Source organism: Suricata suricatta, chromosome 9 (assembly GCF_006229205.1).
Source record: "Suricata suricatta isolate VVHF042 chromosome 9, meerkat_22Aug2017_6uvM2_HiC, whole genome shotgun sequence".
NCBI lineage: Eukaryota > Metazoa > Chordata > Mammalia > Carnivora > Herpestidae > Suricata > Suricata suricatta.
In genome coordinates this window covers 74,331,658-74,347,050 of record NC_043708.1, presented here as the reverse complement: position 1 = coordinate 74,347,050, position 15,393 = coordinate 74,331,658, and the positions used below count along the sequence as shown (strand labels likewise).

The 15,393-nt window shown below is 45.6% G+C and overlaps 1 protein-coding gene across 1 annotated transcript in view; it reads left to right on the top strand.

Moving 5' to 3' along the window:
* Positions 1 to 15,393, top strand: part of RYR3 (ryanodine receptor 3) — a 349,369-nt gene that overhangs the window by 283,166 nt on the left and 50,810 nt on the right. Inside the window, exons 68-72 of the mRNA XM_029952228.1 lie at positions 1,137 to 1,377; positions 7,391 to 7,478; positions 7,582 to 7,674; positions 11,912 to 11,926; positions 14,681 to 14,851. Of these exons, the coding sequence (XP_029808088.1) occupies positions 1,137 to 1,377; positions 7,391 to 7,478; positions 7,582 to 7,674; positions 11,912 to 11,926; positions 14,681 to 14,851 (608 nt within the window). The remainder of the gene's footprint in view (positions 1 to 1,136; positions 1,378 to 7,390; positions 7,479 to 7,581; positions 7,675 to 11,911; positions 11,927 to 14,680; positions 14,852 to 15,393) is intronic.

Below are 15,393 nucleotides of genomic sequence, written 5' to 3'. Positions count from 1 at the left end.
TCCATATCTCAGGCCACTTAATTGCTGGTGCACTCCCCAAAAAAGGCAATTTTAAGTTGTAACCCCAACTCACCCACATCTGGAATAGCCATTCTGATTACGCGTCCAAAGCAAAAGTAACCCTCCGGGCACGGCAAGGTATGAAATGTGAATGGCTCTCATGGTGCTGAATTTCAGCTTCTTCATTAATACATCTCAGCAGAAAGCAACATTCTTTCTCCCACAGTCATTTTTGTGAAAGTAAAAAATAAGGCAGCGAGATTTCAAAGAAAAGTGCCAGAATGTAGGTTATTTCCAACTGAAATGCCCTAAGCTACAGAAACTTGGAAATACACAAAACATACACCATGTACATTGGCAGCGTTTCTTGACTCTTATTAATTTTATTTCACTTATTTTTCTATAATTACTCTGATTCTGATCTTTATGACGAATTGGACCAAGAGGATATTCCATTTAAGAAATAGGGTAAGATACATAGGTTTTATCTTGCTCTTTAAGAGGCCTAGAATCACAGTCCCAAGTTCCACTGATTTCTGTGTTGCTCTTTAACTTCTGGTGGCCACCCCAGCTTCTCCTTCAGTTCATTATACCTGATAATAGTTGATTTACCTTCCTCAGGGCCCAGAGGAGCCCCCAGGCAGGAGGTGGCAGTTCTCAAGCGTTGGGGACTAAGATCTGTGGTTGGGTTAATGTATTTTTAACATCAGTTTTTTCTACAAAATAAGCAGACACCATAGCATTGGGTGCCTACTCTTGGCTCAGCACAGAGCTGGTCATTAGGGGGGAAAGGCTCCATTCAAGGAATTGATAATCTCTCTAGTAAGCCCAAAGCAGAATGAATGTGCTAAGACTGTGATGAGAAGCTAAGAGGTGTGGCAAAGGGCAGATGTGCCTCAGGAGGTCAGAAGTAGCAGGGGCTCCCTGTGGCCTGGACAAGTGAAACAGGAATAGCGACCCAGCTGTGGCTTCCTGAGAGCAACGTGCCCAGCGGACCATTTCGGAAGGGAACAAGGCTCAGGGGCTATCTTGAGTTGATGGATTGTCTCACCCTCCCCTTTCAGGATCACTCCTTTCCTTTTCTCAATTGTTGTACTGTATGAAATGAGGGGGAGGCTTTCTGTTTGCAAACACAGTGTATGCCCAGCCTATCATCAGCAAAGCCAGGCCCGACTTGCTGAAAAGCCACTTCATCCCGACATTGGAGAAGCTGAAGAAAAAGGCTGTCAAGACTGTGCAAGAGGAGGAGCAGCTGAAGGCTGACACCAAAGGAGACACTCAGGAGGCGGAGCTCCTCATCCTGGATGAGTTTGCTGTCCTCTGCAGAGACCTCTATGCCTTCTACCCCATGCTCATCCGCTACGTGGACAACAACAGGTATGTGGGAGCCTGGGGCAGTCTGTGCACAGAGTGGAAAAGTGGTTTGAAGTTGTGCTACAGGTGAGACAGGGAGGTCACAGCTCCTACCCCCTCTCTCTCCCACCCCTCCAAAGGAAAATCCTGGGTGTAGGACCTCTGGATAGTGCTTTCCTCGGCCAACGACTCTATATGGTCAAAGACATTGCGCCCCCTTCCATCTTCACGTGCTACCATAGAAAAGAGGGAGTTGGTCATATAGGGACGCAAGTAACCCATGCCTTCCCCTCTGCTGTTCTGTCACATATTCATTCAACAGATATTACTGTGTGTCAGGAACTGTTCTGGGCATTGAACAAAACAAAGATGTCTGCCTAAGGGTTTTCATTGTGGTAGGAAAGTAGGGCACACAGACAATAAACAAAATAAGTATTATATACTTACTGGTATACTTTACTGGATAAGTAAATTCTGCAAAGCAGGGTTAAGGAGAATTAGGAGTGCCAGGGTGGGGTGGAGTCACAGTTTTAAATAGAATGTTACTGGGGTGGCTGGGTGGCGCAGTCACTTAAGCATCCAACTCTTGATTTCAGCTCAGGTCATAATCTCACAGTTCCTGGGATCGAGCCCCACATCAGGCTCTGTACTAACAGCGTGGAGCTGCTTGGGATTCTCTCTCCCTCACTCTCTGCCCCACCCCCACTCACTGATGTATTTCCTCTCACTCTCTTGTTCTCAAAAGAAACAAATAAACATTTTAAACAGATGATAGATAGATGGGTAGGTAGGTAGATGGGTGGGTAGGTATGTAGAATGTTACTGAGAAAGCAATATTTGAGCAAAGAGATGAAGTGGGAAACCATGCAGGTCTGAGAAGAGTTATATTCCCAGGAGGAGGGGGCATGTAGAGTAAGCCCTGGGGAAGGAGTATGTTGGAGTGGAGGAGAGGGAGAAGTAGGACAGGAGGAGATGTCAGAAAAGCAATAGGAGGCCAAGAGCGTAGGCCCTTGGAGGCCACTGTGAAGACTCTGGCTTTCATTCTGAGTGAGAAGGGAAGTTGGTGGATGCTTTGGGCTACTCTGAGATGTGATCTGATTCACTTTTTGAGCACTGTGGCAAGGCATAGAGGTAAATAAGGGGGTGAGGAGACCAGGTGGGAGGTTCACAGTGATCCAGTCAAGAGCTGATGGGGGATCTTGAGAGACAGAGCCAGCTAATAGTTGCCAGATCGTGGCGGGGGGGAGGGGGGGGACCAGGAAGCAACTGCTTAATGGGACTAGGGTTTCCTTTTGGAGTTCGTGAAAATGTTCAGAAAACAGATAATGAGGGGCGCCTGGGTGGGTCAGTTGGTTAAGTGTCTGACTTCAGCTCAGGTCATGATCTCACAGTTTGTGGGTTCAAGCCCCACGTCGGGCTCAGTGCTGACAGCTCAGAGCCTGGAGCCTGCTTCAGATTCTGTGTCACCCTCTCTCCCTGACCCTCCCCTGCTCGTGCTATCTCTCTCCATGTCTCAAAAATAAATAAGAAACATTAAAATTTTTTTTAGAAAAGAAAAGAAAAAATAGATAATAAGAGTGGCTTCCCAACCTAATGAATGTACTAAATGTCACTAATGGCAAATTTTGTATGTATTTTACCACAATAAGAAAAAAAAAGTTTGATGGTTGGATCCAAGGTTGTAGCAATAAAGGTTGACAGAAGATGGCAGATTCTGGGTCTGTTTTGAAGCTAGAGCCCTTAGGACTTCCAGATTAGGAATGAGAGCAGAGAGGAGGGTCAAAGATTATTCTTTGCAAACAACAATTGGGTAGGGGAAGATTGTGGGTATGGACATTTTTAGGGGACTATCTGGAAATCCCTTTTGGATATGTTAAACTTGGGTTGCCTATTCAATATAAAAATGAAAATGTTGAGTGGGCAGTTGAATATGAGTCCAGAGTTCAGGAGAGAGTTCTGGTGTAGACTTTGGAATTTGGAAGTCAGTAACATACTGGAGGACCATGAGACCAGATGAGAGAAAGGATCGAGGAGGAGAGAAAAGAGTTCCAAGGACTGAGCGCTTGTGCTCTCCAATATCAAGAGGCCAGGCAGAAGAGGAGGAACTGGTGGCAGAGGCTGAGATTGAACAACCCGCGAGACAGGAGGAAACCAACAGAATGTTGTGTCCTGGGTGCCAGCTTCACAGAGGGGTTCCAGGAGGGAAGAATGATGAATGAAGGTCACTGGTGATCTTGACAAGAGCAGTTGCAATGGAGTGATGAGGTAAAGCCTCTTTGGAGTAAGTTGGAAGAAAATGGAGGAAAAAAGACTTGGAGAGACAAGTACAGACAGCTTGTTTAAAGAATTTTACTACAAAGAGGAACAGAAAAATAGGATGCTAGCTAGAGGCAAAAGTAGGGTCAAGAGAAGAGTTTTTAAGATGGGAGACTTGTTAGCTTGTTTCTTCATTAGTGAGAATGATCTAGTAGAGAAGGGGAAATTTGTCTTGCAGGAGTGAGAGAGATAATTTCTAAAGCAACGTTCTCTGCACAGGCAAAGGGTCAGCATTAGATGGTTTACTCACAGCAGCAAGCAGGGCAGCCAGGAGCGTGGGTGCTGATGCTGGCAGATTCTCTCCCTCCCTCCCTCCCCTCCCCCCCCCCACACACACTCTGTCTAAGGTCTATAGGAATCCTATTCTGATTGCTTCCATTTTCTCAGTGTAGTAGGAAGCAGGATCTTCAGCTGAGAATGAGGATGGAGAGAAGGTGTTTGGAGGTTCGAGGAGTAGGAGAAGGTGTGAGGCAATAGCCAGTGAGAGGGAGAGTAGATGGGTCAGAACAGTGCTGTGTGATAGCTGGGCAGCGTTAGGGCCCCACGTGAGAAATCTCTGTGGTCATGAGTTCAAACTGAGACCCATCTCCAATTGTCTTTTTCTGCAGCCAGTTCACCCCAGGGCCAGGCCCAGAGTAGGAAAAGAGTTGGATTTAGCAAAGGTTGGGATTTTGCAAAGTGAGTATGACAGAGAAATAGGTCAGGGCGTTGAGGGTGTGTATAAGAGGATATTTGTAACGACTGACCATGGAATTTAAGTTGGATGTTGAGGAAGGTGAGGACATGGTGGGGGCTAATATCTCTGAACAAGCAGAAGAAAAAAGGATTATGGGTCCTAGTGGGGAACAAGGACTGAATGGTTTGGGGTTTTTTTTTTATTATACTGCACCCTCTTCAAATTTAAAGTCCTAAAATGTAAATTTGACAGGGCTTAATTTTTAAAAAATTTTTTATGTTTATTCATTGTTGAGAGTGAGAGAGACAGAGCACAAGCAGTGGAGGGGCAGAGAGAGGAGACAGAATCCAAAGCAGGCTCCAGGCTCTGAGCTGTCAGCACAGAGCCCAACCCAGGGCTCAAACCCACCAACTGTGAGACCATGACCTGAGCTGAAGTTGGACCCTTAACCGGCTGAGCCACCCAGGTGCCCCTGAAAGGGTTTAATTTTAAAATACTCTGTTGTAGATATTGAAAGGACTTAGGAATATCTGAGAGAACATTGCTACTTTTGGGTTGTAAGCCATTCTGTTATGGGCAGATAATAGGTCTGGATATGCCCGTTTAGCATTTATTTTCTAAAGCAAATTGTACTTATTGTTTAAAATAGTTACTTATATTTAGCCTTTCAAAATGAGTGCCTTACATATACTATATACATAATATAATCCCTTAACTGTCTGTGGGAATTGTTAGTCTTGCAAAAGAAACTCTGCTTTGCGGATCATCATTTACAAATAGTATAATTACATTAGCAGTTTAGAGAAGGAATTTGTCAGAGTTTGAGGAAAAAACAAAAATGAAAGTAGAGTAAAATTGCTCCTGGAATAGCTCTTTAATTGCACTTGTCACTATTGACAATCAGGACTCAAGATAGTGTGTTCTCCTTACACTGTGTTTGACAGTTGCTAAAAATGGCAATGTCAGAGAGTCTTTGAGATCATCATCATTAATTCATTCATCCCCATTTTTCAGCCTGTTCTGCGCTGAGCACTGGAGAGCATTATGGCCACCAGAGCCTAGCTTAGAAATACTTCCTCGTTAGGTGTATGCCTTTACCTTGGGTTCTTCCTCACCAGTAGAATTGCTGGCTTGGAATTCTGGGACTGTGGAGTTGGCAGGAAACATAGGGGTCCCCTCATCTTACCTGTAACTGGATGAATAAATACACCCTTTCTTTTCTCACAAAACTGTTCCAGTCTCTCTGGTGGCGCCTCTTTAAATATTGAAGAGAGCCATCTTGTCCTCCTCCCTGTGCTTCCTCATCATATTAAACCTTTGTACTTCCTTCAGCCCAGTCATGGCCATGTTTCAAGTTTCTTTGCCATTTGGAACACAATTCTGAACAGAAGCTTCTGTCGGTCAGTGTTCAGTCCAAACCTGACACAGAATGAGCGAGAACTCTCAGTATAGCGTGGTCAGGGCTGGGCACATTAGCTGTCTATCTCCTCGTGCAGAACTTGTGTCAGCACAGGTTAAACGGATCTCTGCCAGTGGCAATGGCTTCTCAGCCTCCTTTCTGGCAGCCAGGAACACTAAGAACACAGAAATGAACAACTTTAAACAGCATGATTTGCAGTGAAACCCATCTCTCTACTGAAGGGTCTCTGAGTAAATGCTATGCGGTGACTGCCTGGGGCTATGTCCTCTGCAGGAGGCTTAGGCATAAGATTGAAATAAGCTCCTAGCTCTTACTCAGACAACCTGACCTTGAACATGGGAGCATGTCTCTACTTTCTTTCAAAGCTTGACAACTGGCTTTACTTTCTTCGAAAACTTGGTAACTGTCGATTTGAAAGGATAAATCTAACTCTTTGCTCTTGCAGTCATCCAAGATTTTATTCTGATCTTGTTTTTTGTTAAAATGCTCAGTAAATTCCATCCATTTGGGTTGCCTCGGCCATCACCCCCGCAGATCATTACCTCTAAAACCAATCTTCTTCCCCACCTACAGCCTCACATTTTTTAAACCGCCTTTTGGCAGCATGCAGTGTGGATGATTAAAAAAAAAAAAAGACCGAGGTATCAGTTTAGTATCTCCAAAGAGATCGAGTGTCTGCATATTAAGAGGGATCTGGATTCTGGGAGACTGAGAGCGGGCAGGAGATGAGCCTGGTTGCCTCATCTGGGGGCAGACCAGATAAGGGCAAATAGGAGGGGTGAGGTTCTGTTCACCTGCAAGGACCATCTTCATCTGGTCCTCTGCGAGAGGTAGAGTTTGTGTGCCTGGGGAAGCATGTGATCAGGTATTCTACATTCACACCTACCACTCTGAACCTGAAGGAGGGACCTCACTAGAAATAAAGAGTGAAGATTTGCCTCCTAGAAGAAGAAGGGTATTAGAAACAAAATTCATTCACTTGAAACTGCATTTTTGTATGAAGGCAAAGGGATCAGCATCCTTTTCTGTCTCCTGTGAGGAAATGTTGAAGGAGTCTGTTTTCAGAGCCCCTGCTGCTCATACGCCCTGTGGCTGTACTTCTCCTTGGCAGGATAGGATGTGACCCTTCATCTCTTCCCTCTCAGGACATAGTGCATGCTTACAAAGGTCATTTCAAGCAAAACACTGAGGGATGAGCGATTGGCGGCTCTGAAAAAAATTTGACCCTTGTTCCTGGAAAAGCACTCCTGAAAAATCAGTAAGTTAAAGGAGGCCTGTCCCAAAACAGAGTGTAACCTCAATCAGCTCAACTGTTTAAAGAAGAAAAAAAAAAAAACCTCCTTTGACAAAATCAAAATGTTCTCTGACATCTGTTTGCTAAGATAATCCTTGAATCCTTTGGCAAGACAGAAATGATTATTAGAGGTCCTGCAGCAATTTCTACAATTACATGCCGACAAGCATGTGAGGAGGGTACTGATATTTAGTCTCTCTGAAGATTGCCTCCTGGTGAGAATGTAGTTTTACAGGGATAAGTGTACGCACCCAAAGTTGATAGAATTTTTAGTGTGACTCTTTTCCTCATTACTAATTTCATATGCATATGGGTTTACTTTTCATTTCAGATCGAACTGGCTCAAAAGTCCCGATGCCGATTCTGACCAGCTCTTCCGCATGGTGGCAGAGGTCTTCATCCTGTGGTGCAAATCTCATGTAAGGAGGACTTGGCCCTGAATTTAGAGATGGCTGTGAAAGGTACAGATCTCAGAAAACATTCTTGTAACGTTGGCTTTTTTATCCCCCCCCTCCCACTTAGAACTTCAAGAGGGAAGAGCAAAATTTTGTGATTCAGAATGAAATTAATAATTTGGCATTTTTAACTGGAGACAGCAAGAGCAAGATGTCGAAAGTAAGTCCATAGAAATCAATTCCAAAGACTCTTCAGTCTTGACCTAAGCTATGTATCTTGGATGTATGACGGGATTCGTTCTGTACTGCCTTTAGGTCAAACCATGAAAACCAACAGTCTCTACTGTTGTTTCTTTGAGAATGAGCCAGAAGGCACTGCTTTCAAATAAGCATGGTCATCACATTTTATGAATAAATAGCTGCTTGTGTGTCAGAAAGTTTAAGTTTCAAGACTTGCCTAAGGCATTCAAGAGGTCTCCAACACCAAAGCTGCTGTTAGTTGTTTGAAATAGAACTGCTTCCTGTGGGGTAAAACCGCCAAACTGCACATGCCGAGAGCCACCTTTTGATTCATTATGAGGAAATTACCTTGCTTTGAAGATTTCGTTAGCACTTGTTCTCACAGTAAGCTCGCTTTCCTCCTCTCTGGAGCATCCAGCAGCTGTTTGACTTCAGTTGTGCTGACCTCTTAATGCCTTCTGTTTATTTTCCATGCGGGTTGCATTCAGAAACCCAAACATTTGTCCATTCCCTGTGGGAAATGTTTAAAAGAGGGCGTACAGGATATCTGAGAAGAAGAGTCACTTCTAGGGAGGGGTGTAACAGGAATATGCGGGGTGGGGGAGTCTGGCCCCCCAGCTCCTGTTGAGTCAGCTCTGCAAAGGGAGGCTTTGTCATTTTGTTTGTAAAGAATTCTCAGGCACACTCCTTCAGGTGTAAATCCATACATGCAATGTGGTGTTTTGTTACCAGCTGTTATGGCTTACTCTTGACTCTGTTCCCTAGAGAAGTGTGCCTCAATGAGGGCTGACTGTATATGTCAAGTCTGAGTGACATATAATACCTGAGATTGTGTCTCTCTCACTGCTGCTACAGTGCTGCCTTTGAGGAACATGAAGGTGGGGTGTGCATGGGGACCCCTCCGAAGTGAAAATGAGTTCTGGAAAGATGACAGTCTTGGGTTTGTAGCAAAGCCTTTGGAGCATCTTTCCAAATAACCATTTGGGACGAAGACCCATGTAATTGAAGCTACAGACAAGGGGCTGGTATAACAACCACAAATGAAAACTTCAGTAGCCAAAACTTCACCACGTGTGCCTAGCTCCGGTCAGCTGCAGTGTCTCTGAACTTTCCAACCCTTCTATCTTTTAGCTGTGTTGACACTCACATTTCTTCCAGCATCCAAAAATTGACCCTTAGAGTTTAGAATATGGTACACACTGCTTAATAAAGTTTGACAAATAAAATTGTGCATATATGAAGTAGAGAGATCAGAAGTATATATTCATATTTAAGAGGAATCTTTGCTGCAAAGGAACCTTACATAAGGTGGGTCTTTTGTGTTTTAGATGATTTTTATTTGTTTTTCCAAAATTCATTTTGCATTCATCTTGTGACAAACCTATCTGCTGCTCATGTGAGATATACAAAGATAGGATTTTTCAGACTCCTGATCCTTGGACATTTATCTTAAATTCTCTCTGAAGAGTCTTTCATTCATCATTGGGTCTCCTTTGGCTCCATCCACCTCCAGAAAGTCAGTAACCCCAGGTAGATTTTACAGTACTTTGAACTTGAGGTAGACCCATGGGCTCGGACTGAACCAGCTGGCATCCATTGTTATTGTCAGCGGATGGCAGCAAAGCAATGGAAATGACTCTGGTATAAGGATTTGGATCCCAGATGAACAGAAATGGCAGACATCGCAGTGCTCCAGTGATGAGTGGTTACTTAAGGTCTTTAGGTTTATACTTGGAAAGAGATGAGGTGACAGAGGATGACATTGCAAAACTAACCTACTGACAGACTAACTGGAAATTCTGTTCGTTCATATGGCTGAATAAGGCAAAGGGCATGTTTGTCTTGTCAGAGGATGGTCATATTCAGAATCTGTGCATCTTTGGTAAGGTTCATTTAGAGGAGCAGACATGTTCATTTCATTGCCCTTGACCTCAGATGCCAGTTTTTTCCTGAGCTACATGGAAAAGGGTTCATGTTACAGTGTGATGAATGTGAGGACAGGCCCTAGGTGTTACATAACATTTACCATGCTCCTCAGGGTGACAAATATTCCTATTGATCCTGTTGCCTCAGTTGAGACACAAAGTGTAGGAGTAAGTAGGACTAGGGACTGAAAGGAAGCTAAGTCCCACCCTTGGCCCAGCTGTTGTCTAAAGGTATGGGCTTGCATCGTTCATGTAACCCTCTGGACCCCAGCTTACCAAAGTGTAGAATGGGTGTGAGCTTACTACCTGACTCCTTCCAGCTCTACCAAATGCTATGTTTAAAAGTCAATTTGCTGCATCTATAGGATAGAGATAAATGCAGCACATTCATTCAGGCAGAGAGATACTATGCCTTCAATAAACAGCAACTCACAGGCATTTCTGGTATTCTTTGGGTGCAGAACTACCTATTGTGAGAATGGAGAGGAGGTATTCTTCCTATCAGTTCAATCTCCATTGCCTTTTTCTCCATGAAAGCAGCTGTTCTCTCTGCCACCTAATCTGAATGGTCACCTGTGCTTGCTTTTATCTCTACTCTTCCCTGAATTCTGGTGTTGTATTAATGAACTTGGCCTTGGTGCATATGGCAGTTGTTTGCAGAGATCTCTGTACTCGAATGCTGCATGCCTACACACACCGCACATGCCATTGCAAATGGAAGGGAGGCAGAAACAAAATATATGGTGGACCACACTATGTATAGTTGATTAATCGAAGATTGGTTCAACGATGTGTTATTTTTCTGGCAGCAAAAGCAGGTTGGAGAGCTCATTGTATATTTTCTTTATATAACACCAGTTTGCAAACATGTGTTAAGCTAACTAAGCTGAGCAAGTGTTCTTTTTGTTTTGCTTTGTTTTTAAACTTGTTTTGTTTTCTGGGAAAATGCCAGCAGCTTCCTCAGAGGGGAATGGTAAGTTAGAATGTGTTTAGCCCAAGAAATGCCAGTCTCTTGACCAAGATCATGAGTAAAAAAGGTTGGAAGGCAGGAAATACGAGAGTGCTTTGTTGTTTAAAGCCTCTTCACCCCATGAGTGTGATTTTGGTGTATTGGAAAGGACAGGGAAGAGTTTAGAGTCTATCTTTGAGTTTTCCAAGGGTATTCAGGCTTACATGTGCGAGTTTGCGTCTTATTCCAGTCTCTCCTCATACCCTCCACCGCCCACCTTTTTCACTTTGCCTCCGTTCCCTTGCTCTTGTGCAGCTCCCGCGTTCTCCCCTCCTCCCTACCTGTCCCTCTTTTCATCTTTCTCCAGCTCTCTGTCTCCCCTGGGTGGGGTGGCCCTCCCCCCCTTACTCCTTCTACCCTTCCCTCCCCCATCCTCCTCCCCTTCTCTCATTGCCTTCCCTCTTTTATTTCTCTCTCTCTCTTGCTTTCTCATTCTCAGACTGGCTTATGGAAATTCACCTTTCCCCCTTAATATCTGATGTTGGGTTGACTTGTGTTGACTTCCCTTATCATTTTAGTGGGGATAAGAACTTCGCGTGGTGCAGGCTTGCATGTTTTTATTTTATTTTTTAAGCGTTTTCTCTTTTTTTAATGTTTATTTATTTTTGAGAGTGTAGGGCATATGTGCAAGCAGGAAACCAGCAGAGACAGAGAGAGAGAAAAAACCTCAAGTAGTGTCTGACCTAGCTGAAATCAAGAGTCGGACGCTTAACTGACTGAACCACCCAGGCGCCCCTAGAGTACTTCTTTTTAGCAAACCTCCTATTCACGGAAGCACACACATTGCCCCATAGCTCAGTTCTTCCTTCTCTTTTCCAAACCACAGACCTGCTGAAGGTGATAATGTGGTGGGAGGAAGGACGAAAGAAAACTGGGGTCTTTGGTTACATGACAGATTGTCTGCAGCCCACCCAGGTGAAAGGGGGGAGGTGGGAGGGGAAAGCTCTAGATCGAAAAAGCTCATGTGGGCAGCCAGCCCTGAAGCCCACCTGGGTCTGAGTGGCACACACTCAGGGAGGCTGACCTTCAAGATGAACTTGACTTGGGAGTGTTTTGCTTGGTTTGGGTGTAAGTCATCTTGACCAAATTAACCTCCATCCTAACCTCCCACTCACTCTTCATGCCATGCTCAACTGGCTTCCACAACTATTGAGTTTCTGTTGTGTTGGCTGATACATGGGGGCTAAGAAGCTGTGACTAACATGTGCTACCTTATGCCTTGGACCCCTGCTTTTACTGACTGACTCTTCTCCTTGTTTCTTTTCTTTTGTCTTCCCACACAGGCCATGCAAGTAAAGGTACAGGTCAAATGCATGACATGTCTTTTCTGTTCTAGTATTAGAGGTGCCAGGCTCTGGCCACCCTCTGCACTGTGATCACCATGGGGGTGGTACAGAATGGATCTTCCCACCTGGAGGTCCCCCAGGCCTGCTCCAGGGAAGACACCTGCCCGCCAAAGAGTGAATGTAGGCCTACCCACCCTTGGAATGGGGAAGCCGGGGAAGCCAGCCAAGCCTCACCCTAACCGAGGTCTCCTTGCTGTCTCTGCTCCCTTCCCCAGCTGCCCACTCTGCAGCCAGCATACTGACAGAGATAGGGATGCCGACAGGGTGTGAGAGCCCAGGGGGCTCACTCCTCTGCTGTGCCATGCAGGGTCAAGGTCATCTGTCCTGTCAGTGGCCCCAGTTTTTTATCACACTATATCCCTCTGCCTCTTGTGCAAGGCTCCCATGATCCAAAGGGTTTTCCAAGGACTAACCTTCAAGATTTGAAATCAGATAACCATGTGTGTTTTCACAAAGGGTGCTTATGGTGGAATACACCCTCAAACAATTTTCCAGTGACCCATACAGCTTAAAACCTGGAAATATTTCTCTCTGACCATTAATGTGTGTCTGCTGCCACTGTCACAAGCCCTGCCCTAGGCTGCGTGGCAGGGAAAGGGAGATGTGCAAGGTGCAGGAACTGGGTCACCAGCTCGTCGTTAGAGAAGGGAAATGGAGCCATGGCCAGGTGGACTTGGGTCTGGATGTTGACTCACATGCTTACCTCCTGTGTGACCTTAGAAAAATCCCTTGCCTTCCCTGAGCATCATGTTCTCACTTATATAATGGACTTGTTTGTGTATCAGAGTTATTGGGAGGATTAGAAATGCTTTATTTAAGTAGCAGGACACTGGAGTCACATTACACATGCAGCATTTATAATAAGAGAAAACATGAGATTGGCCAAATAAAATAGAGCAAGAAATTATTTGGATCATGTATCAGATCCACATAGTTAACATTTTGCATATTTACTTGATTGCATACTGCATGTTACTATTTATCTTTTACATCTATATGTACAGGGCTCCTCATAGTTTATATACACAAAACCAGTTCTGTCCTTTATGGATGATGTTCAAGGGTAATGTAGACTGTACAGGAGTTTTGCCTTAGGCACAACCGTTAAAATTCTATGCCTGATGGTAGAACATGTGAGAAACCTAGCAAGCCCTCAGTAAATGATAGAACCCTTCATGGTCTTTGTGTGAACCGGCTTTCACTTTCCACCATGTTCTGGAACACAGGAAGCTTCCTTCTGTTAGGCTCATTTCTTACCCACTGCTCATATTTCCCACCGCCCCTCCCACTCCTGTCCCAGGCCTGACCTGCTGTTTTGGAGCACCTGTCACAAGGTGCCCTGCAACCCATAGAATTGTCTGGCTGTGTCTGGCCAGCCTGGGCTTTGCTTGGCCAGGAGCTTTGCTATGGTTGCTGTCATGTAACCACCTGAGGGTACAGTCGCCACAAGCTGGATGAAGGAAATCCCATCCATTTGAAGAGTATCCAATAATAATTCTGAACTTCCTTCACACTTTAACAGTAATTTAAAGTAATTAAAGAGATCAGTCCCAAGGCAGTGTTAATCCTCACCCTCCTCTTCTCTCAGACAACCAGTGCCTCCTAAGATGAATTCTGCTCCAGCTCAGGGTCCCAGGTCTCACATACTAGTTCCAGGAGAGGCGCCTGGTCTCCTGCTGCTCCCAGAGCCCTGTGTCTGTAATCTTGAAAACCACAGCACTGCCCCCTCATCCCTGCACACATTTCACCGGCACCTCATAAAGGCAAGCTTCCTTGAGCGCCATTTCTCTTTCCCTCCGCAGTCCCTGCTTCTGGCTCTCCAGCACCCCCACGCTTCCACTTACGCGCCCACCACCTGAGGCCAAGTCCCATAAGTGAGGTACCAGGTGGGCAGTGTGCTCTTTCAGAGGGCGACCTCACAAAAATCCGGTCACTGCCCGCCTTGTATCCTTGAGCCTACCCATAAGGCCGTGTGTCAGGCACACTTAGGGTTCTCAGTTGGGAGCCTCATTGCAGAGCCTCGATCTCTGAAACCTACTGCTCCAGTGTGGACTTCACTGGGTAGACTCTCCCTGTGAGGGATGAGGTGGTTTAAACAAAAGGAGGGTGGACTCTCGCAGACGGGGAGTTCTGTTTTCTTCGGTGTTTCTCCGAACTTTCCCCGGCCAGATCCCAAAGAAGCCCTACTTTGGGACTGTGAGAATTTTCTGGTGAGAATTTGCACTGCCTCAGGGTAGAGGTGGAGTGGGATGTGGTGCTCCAAAACACTAGCTGCAGCCCTGACGACAGAGCATTTCGATGGCTATGGTCTTCCACGTGTTTACTGATCTCCCCCGCCCCCCCCAGCATCAGGATTCTCCGTTCTTTTCTGGAGTCATTTTATCAGTTATCAAATCATCCTTTTGGAAAGACACCAGTTTATTTGTTCATTTGTGCCCAGAAATGAGTGAGCCAAGACTGCAGGTGTCCGTGGTGTGTGTTGCTTACGTGGTTCTGTGAGCATGCGCACAAGGAGGGGGCACAGGACCAGTACTGGTCCTTTATGGCCACCTGGTCGTCTCTCACACACTCCTTTCACTGTGCTTTGACATGTAGTAAGTTCCCCCCTGCACCGACAGGGCCACAAGGAGGCAGGCTGCCTCGAAGGTGAGGCCGGTCCCTTCAGAATCACTGAGCCCCTCTGTTTATTTCAACCTCATCTTCTAGTCTGGAGGACAGGACCAGGAACGGAAGAAAACCAAGCGGAGGGGAGATTTGTACTCCATCCAGACATCTCTCATCGTGGCTGCGCTCAAGAAAATGCTGCCCATTGGTTTGAATATGTGCACGCCAGGCGATCAGGAGCTGATCTCCCTTGCAAAATCACGATACGGCTTTGTAAGTCCTCCATGTGCTCTGGCTGAGTGTGGAATACTGGTGGCCATAGCTGCTCAGTGCCCAGAGGGTTAGTCCTCCTCCTCGGGGGGCAGATGAAGAGAAACCAAGGTGCACACAGGCACCCTCATCATTCAAACTGGTTTGGGGGTGCCTGGGTGGCTCAGTGGGTTGACCATCTGACTGTCGATTTTGGTTCAGGTCATGATCCCAGGGTTGCGGTATTGAGCCCTGTCCCAGGCTCTGTGTTAAGTATGGAACTTACTTAAGATTTCTCTCTCTCCCTCTGCCCCTCTCCCTTCTGCTTGCTTTCTCTAAAAATGAAAATAATAAAAAATAGATTTAAAAAAATGGTTGGAGGTCACATGCCCTTAGGACAAGTCTGTAATTTTTCTTCTTTTGTTCTTATGATAAAGATTGCAGCCGGGCGCCTCGGTGACTCAGTCAGTTAGCATCCTACTGTTGGTTTCTGCCTAGGTCATGAACTCAGGCTCCACGCTAACAGTGCAGAGCCTGCTTGGGAGTCTCTCTCCCTCTCTCTCTCT